Here is a 14024-nt window from a genome sequence, read left to right as displayed (position 1 = left end):
TCATAATAGGACAGGGTCCTGTTCATGATTCGATCTCCTGGCATACCACGACCAGCAAACTCGACTAGCGCCGGTCCGTATCGACGAATCGAATTAGCCGGACTGCCAGTCGTCGAATTGAGCGTCATCTGCCTTGCTCTGAAAAAAAGAGAAGTGGCCTAGTCCGACTCTGGTCGCCCAAGCCTCTTGTAGCGCTCGACCGCAGCAGTCGCAACATAGCGATCGCAATCGCGCCCATGATCCAGCACACACCGTCTTGCGAATTACACCTGGCGTAGTGCACGGAGTGCACGGACAGACAGGTGGTCGTACGCGGCACACGTGCACTCCGCGGCGTGGTCTCATAGGCCTTTTCAGGCATGCCCTGCTCCATCGTCATCATCACCAACTCCAGGCCGCGATGGCCACGCTGCAAACACTACCTGACAGCGCCAAGAACAGCTTATTTTACTCGCATATCGGATAAAGACTCATGCATGGTCCGTATTTTTGTGTCATGCGCTTCGGCGTAGTCCTGTCTGGGACTGCCTCTCCGCCGGCTAGGTTTTCAAGCTTCTGGACACGATCTGCCTGTTGTCGTCAGCGCAATCTTACGCACCATGTAAGCTGCATGTCATGGCGGACTGCCAAATGCGACGGCGATGGCCGAATGTAAACGTCCTCCGGATGCAATTTCTCGATTTGTGTAGTTTATCCCTGACAGGCGATGAGTTTGCTTGCTGCGCTGATCGGACACGGAAAGTGCGTACACGCCATTGCCTGATTTACACAATGGCCTCCTACAGAGCTATACCTATAAAATGAACCCATCTTCATTAATTATAAACTATGATTGGTTGACAACCAAGTGTTAGTCCTCAGCGCCCTTGGCCGAGACGAGCCGTCCCACATGCCCCTGCACAAGCACATAGAAGCGGGAAGATGAATCAGCAGCCGGTGAAGCGCAGTGTCCATGCACTGTTCTCACATGCAGTTTCTTCAGGACTAAATAAGCACGCATTGTCATCCTCGTGGCATATGCATCGTGCTCGGCACACCGAATGAGGAAGAACAATCCGAGAATACCCGACGCATCATAAACTAGAGCCTCAGTGGGGCGACAACGACAAGAGGAAAGAGTGTAAACAAACACGGTGTGAACGGATATCAAGATAGTCATTTCATGTATTTGCTAAGCACAATGTATCATAATCATGTCCGCACTGGCGCGTGATATCCTAACGAACGCCAAAAAAGTGTAAACTGCCACATATATAGAACATGGCTATGCCATAGCAAGCATGCGAGTCAAGTGCACTCAGAGCAGCGGGTGCTCTCATTCTTCATCGCCGCCGCACTACATGTGGGTGAATGCTATGCGTCGTTGCGCGCCATAGGCGGCGGTGAGACTACACGACATAATCCCGCGCAACAGAGAACGAGAGTAAGGTCATTCGACGATCCGGGTATTCCTCTTTGGTGTGTGGCGGCGAACCTAAGTCCGCTCCTGTTCATAGCACGTCTCGACGCTGGTCACTGAGACCACTTTCTTTCCGATGTGTTGAAGCGAGTAGTCTAGCTGACGCTGCGTGTATGCAAAGAGAATTCTGCGCGAGTCAATCGTCTGTCTCGACAATGAATGCATGGTTTGCATACCTGGTGTACTCGAGCTGCGCCTTCTCGATGGCCTCGGCAGTGTACAAACCACATTGCTCAGCACCGTCCTCCTCGCACACGTCATCGTCTTCGTCGTCGTTGTCGCGGATAGCGACCTCTTGCAGAGCGGCAGCGATCCTGGTCATGCTGGTGCCGTCATCGTCTTCGACCTGTGCGGTCTCCGTGGAGGAGAGTGTGTCTGTGGGTGTGAGGGGCGTGAGCGCCGAAGTAGGAAAAGTTTGCGCTGGGGGAGTTGAGGAGGATTTAGAGGCTGCGGCTGCGGCGATGCGTTGCTTTGTAGCTTTGCTGGAGAAGATGTCAAAGGTGACCATGATGGGCACGGGCAAGGGGAAGCGAGACAGGGAAGGGAAGCAGGACGTGAGGCGAGGGCGGGTGGCCCGGGGACATGAGGTCTTTATTAGTGCGGAAGTGGTGAAGATGTGCGGAGTGGCTTCTCGGTTTGGCTATGATCTCATCGTGTTTCCAACCGCCGGCGGCCTGTGCGGATCTTGACATTGGTGATCAACCGCCTCGGCTGGCGGGCTGACTATCCTCGCCTCCGGCATAAGCTCAGCAGTGGACACAGAACAGAACATGCACCGCGCATAAGTCCGCGTACTACTACTCGGCCACTCTGCCTCTTAATCCCGTCCGCGGAGTGTGGAATACGCGTACGCCACCGACGCCGAGTGGACGCGCACGCGCCGTCGTGTGACCTCTTCAGGGCCGGTTCAGCGATGACGGTACGTCTTTCATCCACTCCCCCACGCCCGTCCTATCACCGCTCCGTCGTCATCGCTCTTCAAATCTACGCGCCATCGCTTCCGCCGCCTGCCGCGGGAACACATCCCGGCGATAGCAGAACGCACGAGCAAACCGCGACGACGCGCGTGCTGAGCATGACGTCACATACCCAGCGTTGCGGCCGTGCGGGTGGCTGGTTCACTTCCCCAGCCGCGCTCGTGACTTCCCATGACTCTTAAACTCCTGACGCCTTACGTCTCCGGAATGAACGTAGACGAGACCCAGGAACGGAAGTCCAACTCCCGCAGGTGTGGCGCCAGATTGAAGCTTGCTATTCATAGGGCGTGTAAGCGCGGGGGACGGTGTTGTTTGGGGCGGGGTTGGCTAACAATGCGGGCGAAATGACGACCGCACGAAGACTGAGGACCATGGCGTGTATATTTCACATGTGTGAACTAAGCTCATATACCCCGACGCCGCACTCTCCTCCATATCGCGCGCATATGTACACACACAACAAATGCATCGAAACCCCCAGAACAATGACGAAGCAGAACGCCGTAATAGACAAACAGATAAGCGTGTGAGTTGACTACACCGCCTGCGCTTGGTGCAGCGAATGCCCGTTCGAGCTGCCGTTTGATGTGCCTGAACTGCCCCCGGATGTCGGTCCCGAAGCGTTGTTGTTCTGGCCGGGAACAGGTGAGTGCCCGCGTGAGAGCGTGCTGGGTGCGGGACTACGTGTGCGACGGGCAGAGTACGTGGTCGACCGCGGCGCAAGCTTCGCAAGTCGTTGCTGCTGATCAGCCGTGATCCTTCGTATCGCATCTTCAAGATTCGGCACCTGATGCTTGAGCAAATCAAGCGCATCGTCCTGCGCTGCAAACTGAAAATGCCGCTGCTCAAGCCGCAACCTCATCCCGTCCCGCGTCGCCTTGGGCTCCACCTTGGCGGCATCCTCGTTCGCCTGCATCACCTCGCGACATATCTCTGCCGCGCGCGTCGACTCCCTCTGGTATGCAACCCGCATATCCTCTGCGGCAATGACCTTCTGTGCCACCTGCGCCTGCAACTCTGCGCTCTGCGCCGCAAGCTCTGCGCTGCGCTCAGCCAGCGCTGCCGCTTCCGCGCGAATCTTGTCGTGCCGGCCTTGCTCCTGCTCCCGCAGCGTGCGGGTTGCCGCGTCGTGTTTGATTGTGAGCTTCTCAAGCGCGGCGCGTAACCGTGCTTCGTCTGCCTCGGCGCGGTCCATGCGCTTCTCAGCCTGCTTCGTCGAGGTCTCGAGCGCGGCGCGGTCAGTCAGGAGCACGCGCATCCGGTCGCCGACGGACTCGTTGTACAGCATGACCTCCCCGTGCGCTTCTGTGAGTGTTCCGAGTTCCTTGTCTATCTTGGATATGCGCGCGTTGGTGTGTCGTAGTTGCCGACGCAGGTCCTGCATGCATCGAGGCAGGTTAGCACTTGGTACACCGAGTCTGGGAGACGAACTGCATGACAAAAACACAAAACAAAACAAATACAGATCAGATCATAAGACGTCACAGCAGACACCACTAGAGAGCCAGGAAACACGCCTTTATGATCTTTTTCCGGTCAATAAGATACTCTGGCGCTGGAGCAGCGCCTGTACTGTACGTTCCGGCCTCGCTCGAGGGGTGGAACTTCTTGGCGGCATATGGGTCCTCGTCAACGTCGTTGAGCACTGCACGTAGGTCCATGACAGAAGCAACGCGCTTGCGCGCGTTGTCGATAGAGGACATGGCGGGGAGGAGTTGTTGGAGATGGAGTGGGTGGAGATAGAGAGGCGGTGAGGTTGAGTTGCAGGAAAGAGTCCCGGCGCAAGCCGCAGACCCTGACCCGGGTCAGATGCGGACGGCGCGGGTGGGAATCTGAGATGCAGGACGTCTGACCCGGCCAGCGTAAGATAATGGTTTGTGAATGCTCACTTGCTGTAGAATAGCCATTAGAGCGTACATACTTGCTGCTGCTGAATCTTGAACAACGAAGCGGCGTACTGACTGGAGAGCCTCAGCGGCCATACTAACGCGGTGAGTACTTCATAGAGCAGGGTCCGCTATAGTTACACTGTGTAGGGTTAGGTGATTTACTAGTTTCACATGCTCAGCTTCCAAGCTCCAGCAATGCTACGACTCTAGTCGACTTGGGCAGTTACTGCCAGAATTTCTCGTAAATCTAGCAAGTGTAACTGAATACTGTGGATGTAATTTGAGGCTTTGGCCGTATTGGTTGTGTCGTTGATAGACGCGATTCATGATGCGACTGATGGACGGGCCGGGACTCAGAGCCACGTCTTTTACAGTTTTGACGCACCAGCGTGCAAATCCCGTCCCTTTCCCAGCTCGTACCCCCTCGAACCCCCGTCTCCCCCGCACACCACGCCATGAGGCATCTCCTCCTCATGAGTAAGGAGGCTCTTAGCCTACTCACCGGGTGCGTCACTTCTTGGCGGCCACTCTTGCTGATGTCGTGTTTCGGGCGCTAACCTCAGGTCCAACAGATCAATTTCGATCGCGTGCTGGGCTATGGTCTTCTCCCCACAGCTCTACGACATTGTATGTTGCTCATAACTGCTGATCCTGGTGTTCATTCACATGGTGCTGATAATTGGGCTCTAGTTTCGGCGGCAGAATGCGGATAACCTCTCCGTCTCGTTTCTCTGGCTCTGGTTCGTTGGCGACCTCGCAAACATCCTCGGCTGTATCCTGCAGGAAACCCTCCCTACGATGGTGCGTAGTTTCTATAGTGCTAAAATTTCTGATGTGCTAACCCCTGCAGACGATTCTCGCAGTGTACAACACTCTCGCGGATATCGTGCTTATTTTCCAGGCCGCTTATTACAGACGTCGGCGTCTGCGCCGCATGTTTCAGCTCTACGTTGCGTCGCGACCGGTGCCGAGTTCGAGTAGTGGCGAGGGAAAGGCAACGGTTGTGGAAGATGAGTTGCATGGCGGAAGCGACAGCAGTGATCCGAAGGAGGATGATGATGACGCGGGGAGCGAGCCTGTGGACGAGTCAGAGTACGATTATTTTCAGAGTCTTGTGATTCCGCCGCGTCGTATTTGGAAGTCAGGTGTGTAGTCTATCTTGTATGTATATGCGTGCTTGGCTAACTGTGTTCTTCAGCATTCTTCAAGTTCGGGATTATCTTCATGATCGTGCTCTCATCCCTGATCGGTCTCTACTGCGCGACCAACGGCCATCTCTACGACGCGCCGATGAAGTACTACAACCCCTATATCCCTATCAGCAGGAACGGCCAGATCTGCGGCTGGTTCTGTGCGTCGATATACGGTATGTCAATAACCCCGTTCTAATCACGATTTGTCCTGCTGACATCATCGTGCTAGTCACGTCGCGCATCCCGCAAGTTGTTCTTAACTACAAGCAAAAGTCATGCGAACGCATGTCGCTTATTTACTTCCTTTTCGCATCTGGTGGTAATCTCATGTTTATCACGTCGATTCTCGCGTTGGATAATAGTTTGCACTATTTGCTTGTCAACTCGAGTTGGCTTTGCGGCACGTTTTGCTCGCTCATTCTAGACTATATGGTGAGTTGTTTTTGTATTTTTGCTATGTTAGCGCGTGGTGAATGCTAACAAGGGAGATTGTGTTCCAATCATGGCACTACGACCCGGACCGCCTCTCTAAGCTCGCGCTGCGGTCATCAAAGGCCGAGCCGCGAAACGCCGAACCTAGCGCTACTATTGGCGATTATGAGGTGCTTGAGAAGATGGACGGGAAAAAGATCAAGTAAGAGAATGAATCATGAAGAGGATGTAGATATCTGTTTTGGGCCGAGTTGCTTCGAGCGCGGTGTGATAGAGTGGTCTTTGCATTTTTATTTGGGTGGACTGGAGTCTTCTGTTTTCGACTTGTTATGTGCATGTGTGCTTTTTATGTAGCTAGCTATGTATGCAACTGATATGTCTCTTACAAAGCGGTGGTGAACTGGCTGAGTGAGGTGGAATCGCCTAACCCTGGCCAAAGAACTGGAATCGCATCGATCACCGGACCCTGACGAAGAACTCCAACACCAACTCCACCACCACGTCCATACATTTCGTCAGTCACAATGCTGGAAGAAGTCGACGATATTGATGACATGGATTTTGACCCCGCGGACTTTGATCCGCGCAAGGTCTTCGCTGCGCTACCCACCGAAGACGTACGTGGGCCCGCCAATCTGCGTCCTCAACAGACGCCAAAGCCAACCCCCTCACGACAGTCGTTCACCGCACCCCCGGGAAGCTCGGGCCCGGTTATTCGCCGCGGTGGGTTGCCGCTGCAAAACAGCCAGTACGTGACCGACGAGACCGCGTTCAAACAGTGGCAGATTGTGTATCCGGTGTACTTTGACGCGCGGCGGACGCACGCGGAGGGGCGGCGCGTGAGTAGCGAACTTGCGGTAATGAATCCGCTTGCGAAGACGGTGGCGGATGCCTGTGCTGCGTTGCAAGTGCAGGTTTTCTTTGAGGTATGGGTACACGTGCTGTGAGGAGTGTGTGAGTAAGTGAACGGATGATGGCTGATAATGAGGGTAGCCGCAGAAAGTGCACCCTAAGGATTGGGCGAATCCGGGACGGGTGCGGGTGTTGCTACGGGATCCGGAGACGAGGGCTCTAAAGAACCCGAGAGTGAAGAACAGTGAGTTGCGCTTTGTCTAAGATTGGCAATCGGCATACTAACCTCTCAGAACGCCATCTGTACAGACTGATTTCTGCGTACCTGCAAGCGCACCCCACAATCCCCGAGGACGCTTTGCAACTCCCAATCCCTGGCCTCCCCTCCGACAAAGCCCCGGAGAAACCATCCATCCCGCGCGGCTGGAAAATGAACGACGTGTTGCCTTTACACAGCAACGCTCTCACCGGTGGCGGCGTGACCGACAACATCTTCAAAGACCTCCCCGGCGGCCTTGGAGGCATGCCTGGCTTGGAGGGCCTTGCGGGCGGAAAACTGCCGCCGTCGCTTGCTAATTTACCTGGTGGCATGAAGGGCCTGCAGGAACTTGCGCGGCGGGGCGGCATGGGCGGGTTGGGAGGTATGGGCGGCATGGGAGGACTAGAGCAGCTTGCACAGCTTGGGGGGATGGGCGGCATGGGAGGAATGGGCGGCGCTGGCGCGGGGAGTAGTCGCGGCGGACGCAAGTCGAGGAAGTGAAGTGTATGGTTATTTGAGTAATTTACATGTTTGTTTGTCGTGATGTGCAGAAGTAGTACTACACGACGAGACGTCGGTCACGGAGGCGGTCTGATGTGGTTCGTCGGCGTATGCGGGAGAGTTTTAGAATATGTTCCGTCACCATTTGTTGGCTTGCATGCCCTCTGCGAATGGTTAGCAAAGTGTGATGAAGAATTTTATGGGGAACATACTCGGTGGTTCGGTCTTCACCGTTTCCTTCTTGACGTCAGACCAGTTCGTACTAAGCGCGGTGCCGTTGCTCTCAACGTAACTCTTCATCATCGCGCGCTTGGTATCTTCATCCGCTCCTTCATACAATTTCTTAAAAAAAGACGCAGCTTCATCGCTAGTTTCTTCATCCCCCGTCAACACTTCGTTGGCCGCGTTCGTGGCAACAGCGTCCCAGTTCTTCGCGCCCTGGCGAGAAGACGACGGTGCCATCTTCGCGGCCGCGGTGGCGCTCTGCTCCAATGCAGCAACGTCGGCGGCCTCAAGCGCGGCCCAACGCACCCCCGGGTTGGACTTGCGAAGCTTAAATTCGATTTTGGTGGTGAGGATCAAGAAGCGCGAGGAGGATGGGAGGATGGGGTATGCGAGCGGGCCGATGTCGAAGGCGAAGTCGGAGCCAGTGGGGAGGGGGTAGGTGACAGAGAGCTGCGGGGTTAGTGAAACGAAAAAGGGAGAAGGACGGCATGGAGGAGGAGTACAGATTCGGGGGATATGGAGACATCAGCAGTTTTGGGAGCATTCTTGACGAAGAGGGTAAATGTGATGTCGTCAGCGGTCTGGTACCACTCGTGCCTCGGATATGCATAAGTAAGGTGCTCATGAGTAGAAATCACAAAGAAGAAGGACATACCGCACTTTGGGGGCTGCCATTGCGCAATACGGATGAAAGTGTTGTGTGCCTTACAGTTGCGAAGTTCCATTCCGTTCTGCGCGCACAGATGTGTGTGCTGGCCGCAAGCCAGCTGGGACTTGTCTCAACAGGTAAGTTCCACGACTGCGTGGATGCGGCATAAACGCCGCGCGGCGCGGTACTGGAGAGGTTTGATTGCCAATTCAGCTTTGCGAGCAGCTTCTCGTTGCCCAGGGCATTGATATTCCACATCCTCCTCCTTTCTCTCCTCCTCCCTCCCAGCAATTCCACCGGCCCCAGCACTCCTGCTGCTGCCGCTGCCGCCTGCCCGCTGAATACCCCCCTGTCGTCATCCGCCCCGCCGCTCCTCCCGCTCCGCTCCGTCACAATTCCGTCTTTCCTGTCTTCCCTGTCTTCCCTTTTTTCCCGGTTCGCGCCGCTCGAGGACCCCATGGACTTGGACAGGCCCGTGTCTGGCATCATCGACTCATCGGCGGTATGTCTCCTCAATCGTTGATTCGTGTGTCCGCGTGTGAGGCTGCGAGCTCTGGTACTGGCTGATACGCGTGCCTGAACGTGTTCGTTCGTGCCGTACCGTTGCCGCAGCTTCCCACCGCTGTCGCCGCCCATTCCCTGCGACGCTGCTGCTAACGTGTTTTCCTTGTTGTTGATCGTCCAGGATGACACCGACACCGAGAACATGTACATCGACACGCCAAACACTCCCGGCTCCCCGGTCATCGCCGGCCCGCAACTCCCGGCCGACATGAAGATCGATCCGCCGGACCTGCCGGTGATCCCGCGCGCTGACGATTGTACGTTTTTTTCCCTTCTACTTCAATGTGTATGCGTGCTGACGTGCAATTGCCATGCTTTGCGCAGACGCCACGATGAAACAGCTCCTTTATCAGCAGATGGACGACGATCTCGAGATCCAGATAGAAACCCAAGCCGTATGGCATGTGCAGAGCTGGAAAGAGCTTGAGCGGCGAATTCACGGACCACCATTTCGGTGTGGCGATTTCGAGTGGAAGATACTACTCTTCCCAGCGGGGAATCAGGCCGGTGACAATATGTCGATGTACCTTGAATGTGCATACGCCCCGGAGAAGGACGAGACCGCGCCTGCCGTGGCCGACGAAGATGAGGAAAAGAATTGGGCCGTCTGCGCGATGTTCGGTCTCGTCATGTCAAACTATCATGATCCGACTATATTTGAGGAGCACCACTCGCATCATCGCTTCAGCTCGGAAGAGAAGGACTGGGGTTTCTCCAAATTCTATGAGCAGAAGAAATTGTTCGCAAAGCACAAGGATAAGTCTCTGCCGCTGATCGAGAATGACAAAGTCGACATAACCGCGTTCGTCCGCATCATCAAGGACCCGACCGGCGTGCTCTGGCACAACTTTATCAACTATAACTCCAAGAAGGAAACCGGATATGTCGGTCTCCGTAATCAGGGCGCGACTTGCTACATGAACTCGCTTTTACAGTCGCTGTACTTCACCACCGCATTCCGCAAGGCCGTTTACGAAATCCCGACCGAGAATGACACGCCGACGAGCAGTGTTCCGCTCGCGCTGCAGCGGGTGTTTTATCACCTTCAGAACTCGCAGACGCCAGTCGGTACGCTCGAGTTAACGCGATCGTTTGGGTGGGACACGATGGACGCGTTCACGCAGCACGACGTGCAGGAGTTCAATCGCGTATTGATGGACAATCTCGAAGGCAAGATGAAGGGCACAAAGGTCGAGAAGGCGCTTGCGGAGCTTTTTGTCGGACAGATGAAGAGTTACGTTAAGTGTATCAATGTTGATTTTGAGAGTTCGCGCAGCGAAGACTTTTGGGATATCCAGCTCAATGTCAAGCGCATGAAAGATCTGCAGGCATCGTTCAAGGACTATGTGCAAGTCGAGACGCTCGACGGCGAGAACCAGTACATGGCTACCGGGCACGGCTTGCAGGACGCTGAGAAAGGTGTCATCTTCCAGACCTTCCCCCCGGTGCTGAACTTGCAACTAAAGCGATTTGAGTACGATTTCATGCGGGATATGATGGTCAAGATTAACGACAGGCACGAGTTTCCTGCCGAGATTGATCTGCAGGAGTTTCTTGTACCTGAAGCGCCACGAGACGAGCCATGGGTGTACGTGCTTCACGGCGTGCTCGTTCACAGCGGTGATCTGAACGCGGGTCACTACTATGCATTGCTGAAGCCGGAGAAGGACGGCAAATGGTTCAGATTCGACGACGACAGAGTCACTCGTGCGACTGAGAAAGAGGTCTTGGAAGACAACTATGGTGAGGACAAGTTGAAGCGACACTCAAACGCGTATATGCTGGTATACTTGCGCAAGTCGCGTCTTGATAAAATTCTGGCGCCCATGAAGGCGCAGGACACGCCGCACCACATCCCCGAGCGCATTGAGCGCGAAGTGCGCGATGAGCAGGCGCGTGTCAAGGCGCAGCAGGAGCAGTATCTTTACATGCGTGTTCTGATAATGGGCAACCGGCAGTTTAAACATTACCATGGGTTTGACATTGCACAGTGGAAACAGGATGACTCACCGATCGAGTCATTGCCGATGTCGTTCAGGGTTTTGAAGAAGTCAACGGTGAAGGATCTGCGGGACGCGGTTGCGAAGGAGCTGAAAATCGAAAATCCGTCGCGGTTACGATTCTGGCTTGTTCGAAGCCGAGGAAACCAGACCGAGCGGCCCGAGATCGCGCTGCTGGACAGTGTACCGCTTGCGATGGAACAAGTGCGCTCCGCGCACAAGATCAAGTCGCCGGAGTTGTGTTTCTGGATGGAGGAAGCCGACGTCGATCCTGAGTCAAACGAGGTTTTGCATTCCCTGGCCGACGGCACAGAGAGTTGTTCGAAGATCCAGATATTCCTGAAGCACTTTGACCCGCACACACAGACCCTGTCCGGCGTGACAAGTTGTGTTGTGGCAAAAAACGACAAGGTTACGGATATGACTGCGCATATCAACAGCATAATGCGGTGGCCGAACGACACGCTACTGGATTATTACGAGGAAACGCAGAGCCCGGTGCTGGTTGAGCCGATTGAACCACCACGGGCAAAGCAGGGCTTTATCGATGCGCCGCGGATGAAGCAGACGTTTGCGCAGCTTCGAATAAAATCTGGCGACATCGTGGTGTTTCAACGCCGGCTCACTGAGCAGGAGATACAAGCGATCAAGGGATACCCCGATATTCCGAGTTTTTACGATTTCTTGTGGAACCGGGTTCTGGTGACGTTCCGGCCACGGTCTGCCGCGATGGAGAATCGCGAATCGTTTGATTTGTACCTGCGACGGAACGATGCGTACGCAAAGATGGCGGAGAAAGTGGGAGAGCATCTAGATGTGGACCCGACGCATTTGCGGTTTACGACGACGCAACCTATGGGACGCGTGCGGAACACTTTGTCGTCGACCACTCAGCAGGAGGTGCAGCAGATGATTGTTGCAAATTCGGTGATCCTGTACGAGATTCTGGATATGAGCCTGTCTGATCTCGAGACGAAACGGGTTGTTCGTGTCACGTGGCTGAGCGAGGGCATTTCACAGGAGCACCAGTACGAGGTGCTTGTTCCACAGAACGGCAACATGCGGGATGTGCTCGATATACTGAAGGTGAAGGCCAATCTCAGCGACGAGGTCGCGTCGCGGGTGCGGTTCTACGGCGCGCACATGAACAAGATATACAAGCCGTTCAGCGAGAGCTATCTCGTGCTGTCGCTGCAGGACGGCATGCCAATCTACGCAGAGGAGATTCCCGAGGAGGAACTGAACCTCGCAGAGGATGAGCGTGTTATTCAGGTGTTCCACTTCCAGAAGGAGCCGAACCGCACGCACGGAATCCCGTTCTGGTTCGTGCTCAAACCTGACGAGAAATTTGTCGACACAAAGGCGCGCTTGCAAACGCGCACTGGGATCCGTGATCGGCAGTTTGAAAAGATCAAGTTCGCGCTCGTGCGGCAGCATAAGTACTCCGAGCCGCTGTATTTAAATGACGAGCAAGTCGTCGCGCAGATCGCGGAGGTCGACGATGCGCTCGGTATGGATCATCTTGATAAGACTACGTACAAGAACCTACGGCACGAGCAGCGGGCTATTTTCATCAAGAATTGAAGAGCTAGCATCCGCGGGTTTTGGATGTGGGCGCCGGGATGTGATGTGAGGCTGGGAGAGGGGGTGGCAACACATATAACAAAGCATGTGAAACGGGAGGTCTGCAAATAAGTGTGTTTTTCTTAAAATCATATTTTTGCATCTCGAGTAGATTGTGAGAAAGAGAAAGAGAAAGAGTTGTGGTATTGGTGGGATTGGTGGTGTAGTGTCGCGCGCAAATCATCTCGTGTATTCATGTCTATTAGGTTTATACTTGAAATTCCCTATTTTGTTTTCTTTGTTAAGTGCGTTGGCGGCATATATGTGATAGTATGGAATGAAGGGCTGGGAATAATCTGAGGCGGAGGAGCGGAGAGCGCAAACCTCGGTGCGTCGGGAAGTAAGGTTAGAGGAGCTTTGGGTTAGGTCTATGAAGGTGCGGGACCGTGCTGGATGTCGATTAGATCGGTTCCCGGTATGCACAGCGGAGTTCGAGAAAAGAGAGATGTAGGTATGTACATTACTGTCACTTGTTGCGTGTTGCAGCATGTTTATGTCTGTAAAAAGGCGTAGCTATCCTGCTAAGGGCTGAGCTCAGATTTTAGAGGACCCTCTCTCGCGCTACAAACCGTGTCTTAGTTCTGTCACTTAAAATTGAGTCGGCAGGCATTAATTGCATGATTGGCGATGTCCGGGGAATTGTAAAAAACGGTACGCCTGAATTGACTATAAAACTTCGACCTGTGACGCGCGGATCGTGGAGTTGAGAAACGCGTCCGATAGCAAAAATTACAGGGTTTATGACTGTGCTGCACTCCCAACTTTCACGCCCCTCGCAAAACACCTTCCAGGCAGCTTCAAATGCTCCAGCTTTCAGAATTGACTCCTCGAAGTTAGTCACATTCAGGCGTACGATTTATCATGTCTGAAAAACGGTCTTGCGATTAGAATCGAGCAGTGACAAAATTGTTACTTTCTGGGAGAGTGATATCTCCAAATTCTCAAAATGCACTGCAGAGTGCCAGTCTCATGTAAATATAAGGGTATGTGCAATATTGCGTATCTCTGTGTCACGGCAGACTTTTGTCGTTTCCCTCAGTCTTGATTACCATTTTGGAACGCAGAATTTGTACACAACTCCCTTATGAGCAGCGCTTCACTATAAATTTAGTCCTGATGCCGGGACTTCCATGTTAATAACCGCCGCGAAATAGACATTTAGAAATCTGAATCTTGAAATCTTATCAAACACCCCGGCTCTGAAGATATTGTTTGCGCGAACTTTAGGGCCTCATTTGTCGCGCCTGACAAAGAGTACTTGTTTTGGATTATTTAATTTGAAACCCAAGTGGTAGTAGGTGCGCGCAGTCGCGACGCGAAATTCAGAATCTAGGATTTAGAAACTAGTGGGGCGTGCTAATCACACGCGCTACAACATTTATGCAGCCTCGTATACGTGTT

The 14024-nt window shown here is 54.0% G+C and overlaps 5 protein-coding genes across 5 annotated transcripts; 3 read left to right on the top strand and 2 right to left on the bottom strand.

Moving 5' to 3' along the window:
• Window positions 1–2758: 2758 nt before the first annotated feature.
• Window positions 2759–4183, bottom strand: V1518DRAFT_414333 (uncharacterized protein). Its single transcript, XM_066903552.1, has 2 exons — window positions 3954–4183; window positions 2759–3814 (listed from the first exon to the last, which is right to left on the bottom strand). The coding sequence occupies exons 1-2, from the start codon at window positions 4137–4139 to the stop codon at window positions 2972–2974; spliced, it is 1029 nt and encodes a 342-aa protein (XP_066760065.1). The 5' UTR covers window positions 4140–4183; the 3' UTR covers window positions 2759–2971.
• A 524-nt stretch (window positions 4184–4707) lies between these two features.
• Window positions 4708–6339, top strand: V1518DRAFT_414330 (PQ loop repeat-domain-containing protein). The gene is made up of 7 exons (XM_066903551.1): window positions 4708–4830; window positions 4898–4952; window positions 5016–5126; window positions 5176–5470; window positions 5524–5691; window positions 5748–5950; window positions 6007–6339. The coding sequence occupies exons 1-7, from the start codon at window positions 4781–4783 to the stop codon at window positions 6154–6156; spliced, it is 1032 nt and encodes a 343-aa protein (XP_066760064.1). The 5' UTR covers window positions 4708–4780; the 3' UTR covers window positions 6157–6339.
• A 9-nt stretch (window positions 6340–6348) lies between these two features.
• On the top strand, window positions 6349–7718 carry V1518DRAFT_414328 (signal recognition particle, SRP19 subunit). The gene is made up of 3 exons (XM_066903550.1): window positions 6349–6876; window positions 6944–7046; window positions 7096–7718. The coding sequence occupies exons 1-3, from the start codon at window positions 6475–6477 to the stop codon at window positions 7560–7562; spliced, it is 972 nt and encodes a 323-aa protein (XP_066760063.1). The 5' UTR covers window positions 6349–6474; the 3' UTR covers window positions 7563–7718.
• Window positions 7553–8612, bottom strand: V1518DRAFT_414326 (SGS domain-containing protein). The gene is made up of 4 exons (XM_066903549.1): window positions 8443–8612; window positions 8291–8384; window positions 7775–8237; window positions 7553–7726 (listed from the first exon to the last, which is right to left on the bottom strand). The coding sequence occupies exons 1-4, from the start codon at window positions 8460–8462 to the stop codon at window positions 7701–7703; spliced, it is 603 nt and encodes a 200-aa protein (XP_066760062.1). The 5' UTR covers window positions 8463–8612; the 3' UTR covers window positions 7553–7700.
• On the top strand, window positions 8598–12916 carry V1518DRAFT_414322 (uncharacterized protein). Its single transcript, XM_066903548.1, has 3 exons — window positions 8598–8937; window positions 9112–9257; window positions 9325–12916. The coding sequence occupies exons 1-3, from the start codon at window positions 8894–8896 to the stop codon at window positions 12582–12584; spliced, it is 3450 nt and encodes a 1149-aa protein (XP_066760061.1). The 5' UTR covers window positions 8598–8893; the 3' UTR covers window positions 12585–12916.
• The last annotated feature ends 1108 nt before the right edge of the window (window positions 12917–14024 follow it).

The sequence above is a fragment of the Limtongia smithiae genome, assembly GCF_038497785.1.
Source record: "Limtongia smithiae strain NRRL Y-17922 unplaced genomic scaffold V1518scaffold_4, whole genome shotgun sequence".
NCBI classification, from domain to species: domain Eukaryota; kingdom Fungi; phylum Ascomycota; class Lipomycetes; order Lipomycetales; family Lipomycetaceae; genus Limtongia; species Limtongia smithiae.
Note: the sequence above shows the minus strand (reverse complement) of the source record. Positions and strands in the feature narration are given on the sequence as shown.

Excerpts from the sequence above, each read along its gene's own strand:
- V1518DRAFT_414322 (XM_066903548.1), top strand. The coding sequence starts at position 8,894 with ATGGACTTGGACAGGCCCGTGTCTGGCATCATCGACTCATCGGC. Across the intron at positions 8,938-9,111 it reads GGCATCATCGACTCATCGGC|GATCGTCCAGGATGACACCG; the intron begins GGTATGTCTCCT and ends TTCCTTGTTGTT. Across the intron at positions 9,258-9,324 it reads GATCCCGCGCGCTGACGATT|ACGCCACGATGAAACAGCTC; the intron begins GTACGTTTTTTT and ends TGCTTTGCGCAG.
- V1518DRAFT_414328 (XM_066903550.1), top strand. The coding sequence starts at position 6,475 with ATGCTGGAAGAAGTCGACGATATTGATGACATGGATTTTGACCCCGCG. Across the intron at positions 6,877-6,943 it reads AAGTGCAGGTTTTCTTTGAG|CCGCAGAAAGTGCACCCTAA; the intron begins GTATGGGTACAC and ends TAATGAGGGTAG. Across the intron at positions 7,047-7,095 it reads GAACCCGAGAGTGAAGAACA|AACGCCATCTGTACAGACTG; the intron begins GTGAGTTGCGCT and ends CTAACCTCTCAG.
- V1518DRAFT_414330 (XM_066903551.1), top strand. The coding sequence starts at position 4,781 with ATGAGGCATCTCCTCCTCATGAGTAAGGAGGCTCTTAGCCTACTCACC. Across the intron at positions 5,471-5,523 it reads GCGTCGTATTTGGAAGTCAG|CATTCTTCAAGTTCGGGATT; the intron begins GTGTGTAGTCTA and ends TGTGTTCTTCAG. Across the intron at positions 5,951-6,006 it reads CGCTCATTCTAGACTATATG|ATTGTGTTCCAATCATGGCA; the intron begins GTGAGTTGTTTT and ends CTAACAAGGGAG.
- V1518DRAFT_414333 (XM_066903552.1), bottom strand. The coding sequence starts at position 4,139 with ATGTCCTCTATCGACAACGCGCGCAAGCGCGTTGCTTCTGTCATGGAC. Across the intron at positions 3,815-3,953 it reads ACCGGAAAAAGATCATAAAG|GACCTGCGTCGGCAACTACG; the intron begins GCGTGTTTCCTG and ends CGATGCATGCAG.
- V1518DRAFT_414326 (XM_066903549.1), bottom strand. The coding sequence starts at position 8,462 with ATGGCAGCCCCCAAAGTGCG. Across the intron at positions 8,385-8,442 it reads ATGGCAGCCCCCAAAGTGCG|GCACGAGTGGTACCAGACCG; the intron begins GTATGTCCTTCT and ends TGCATATCCGAG. Across the intron at positions 8,238-8,290 it reads TCTCCATATCCCCCGAATCT|CTCTCTGTCACCTACCCCCT; the intron begins GTACTCCTCCTC and ends CTAACCCCGCAG.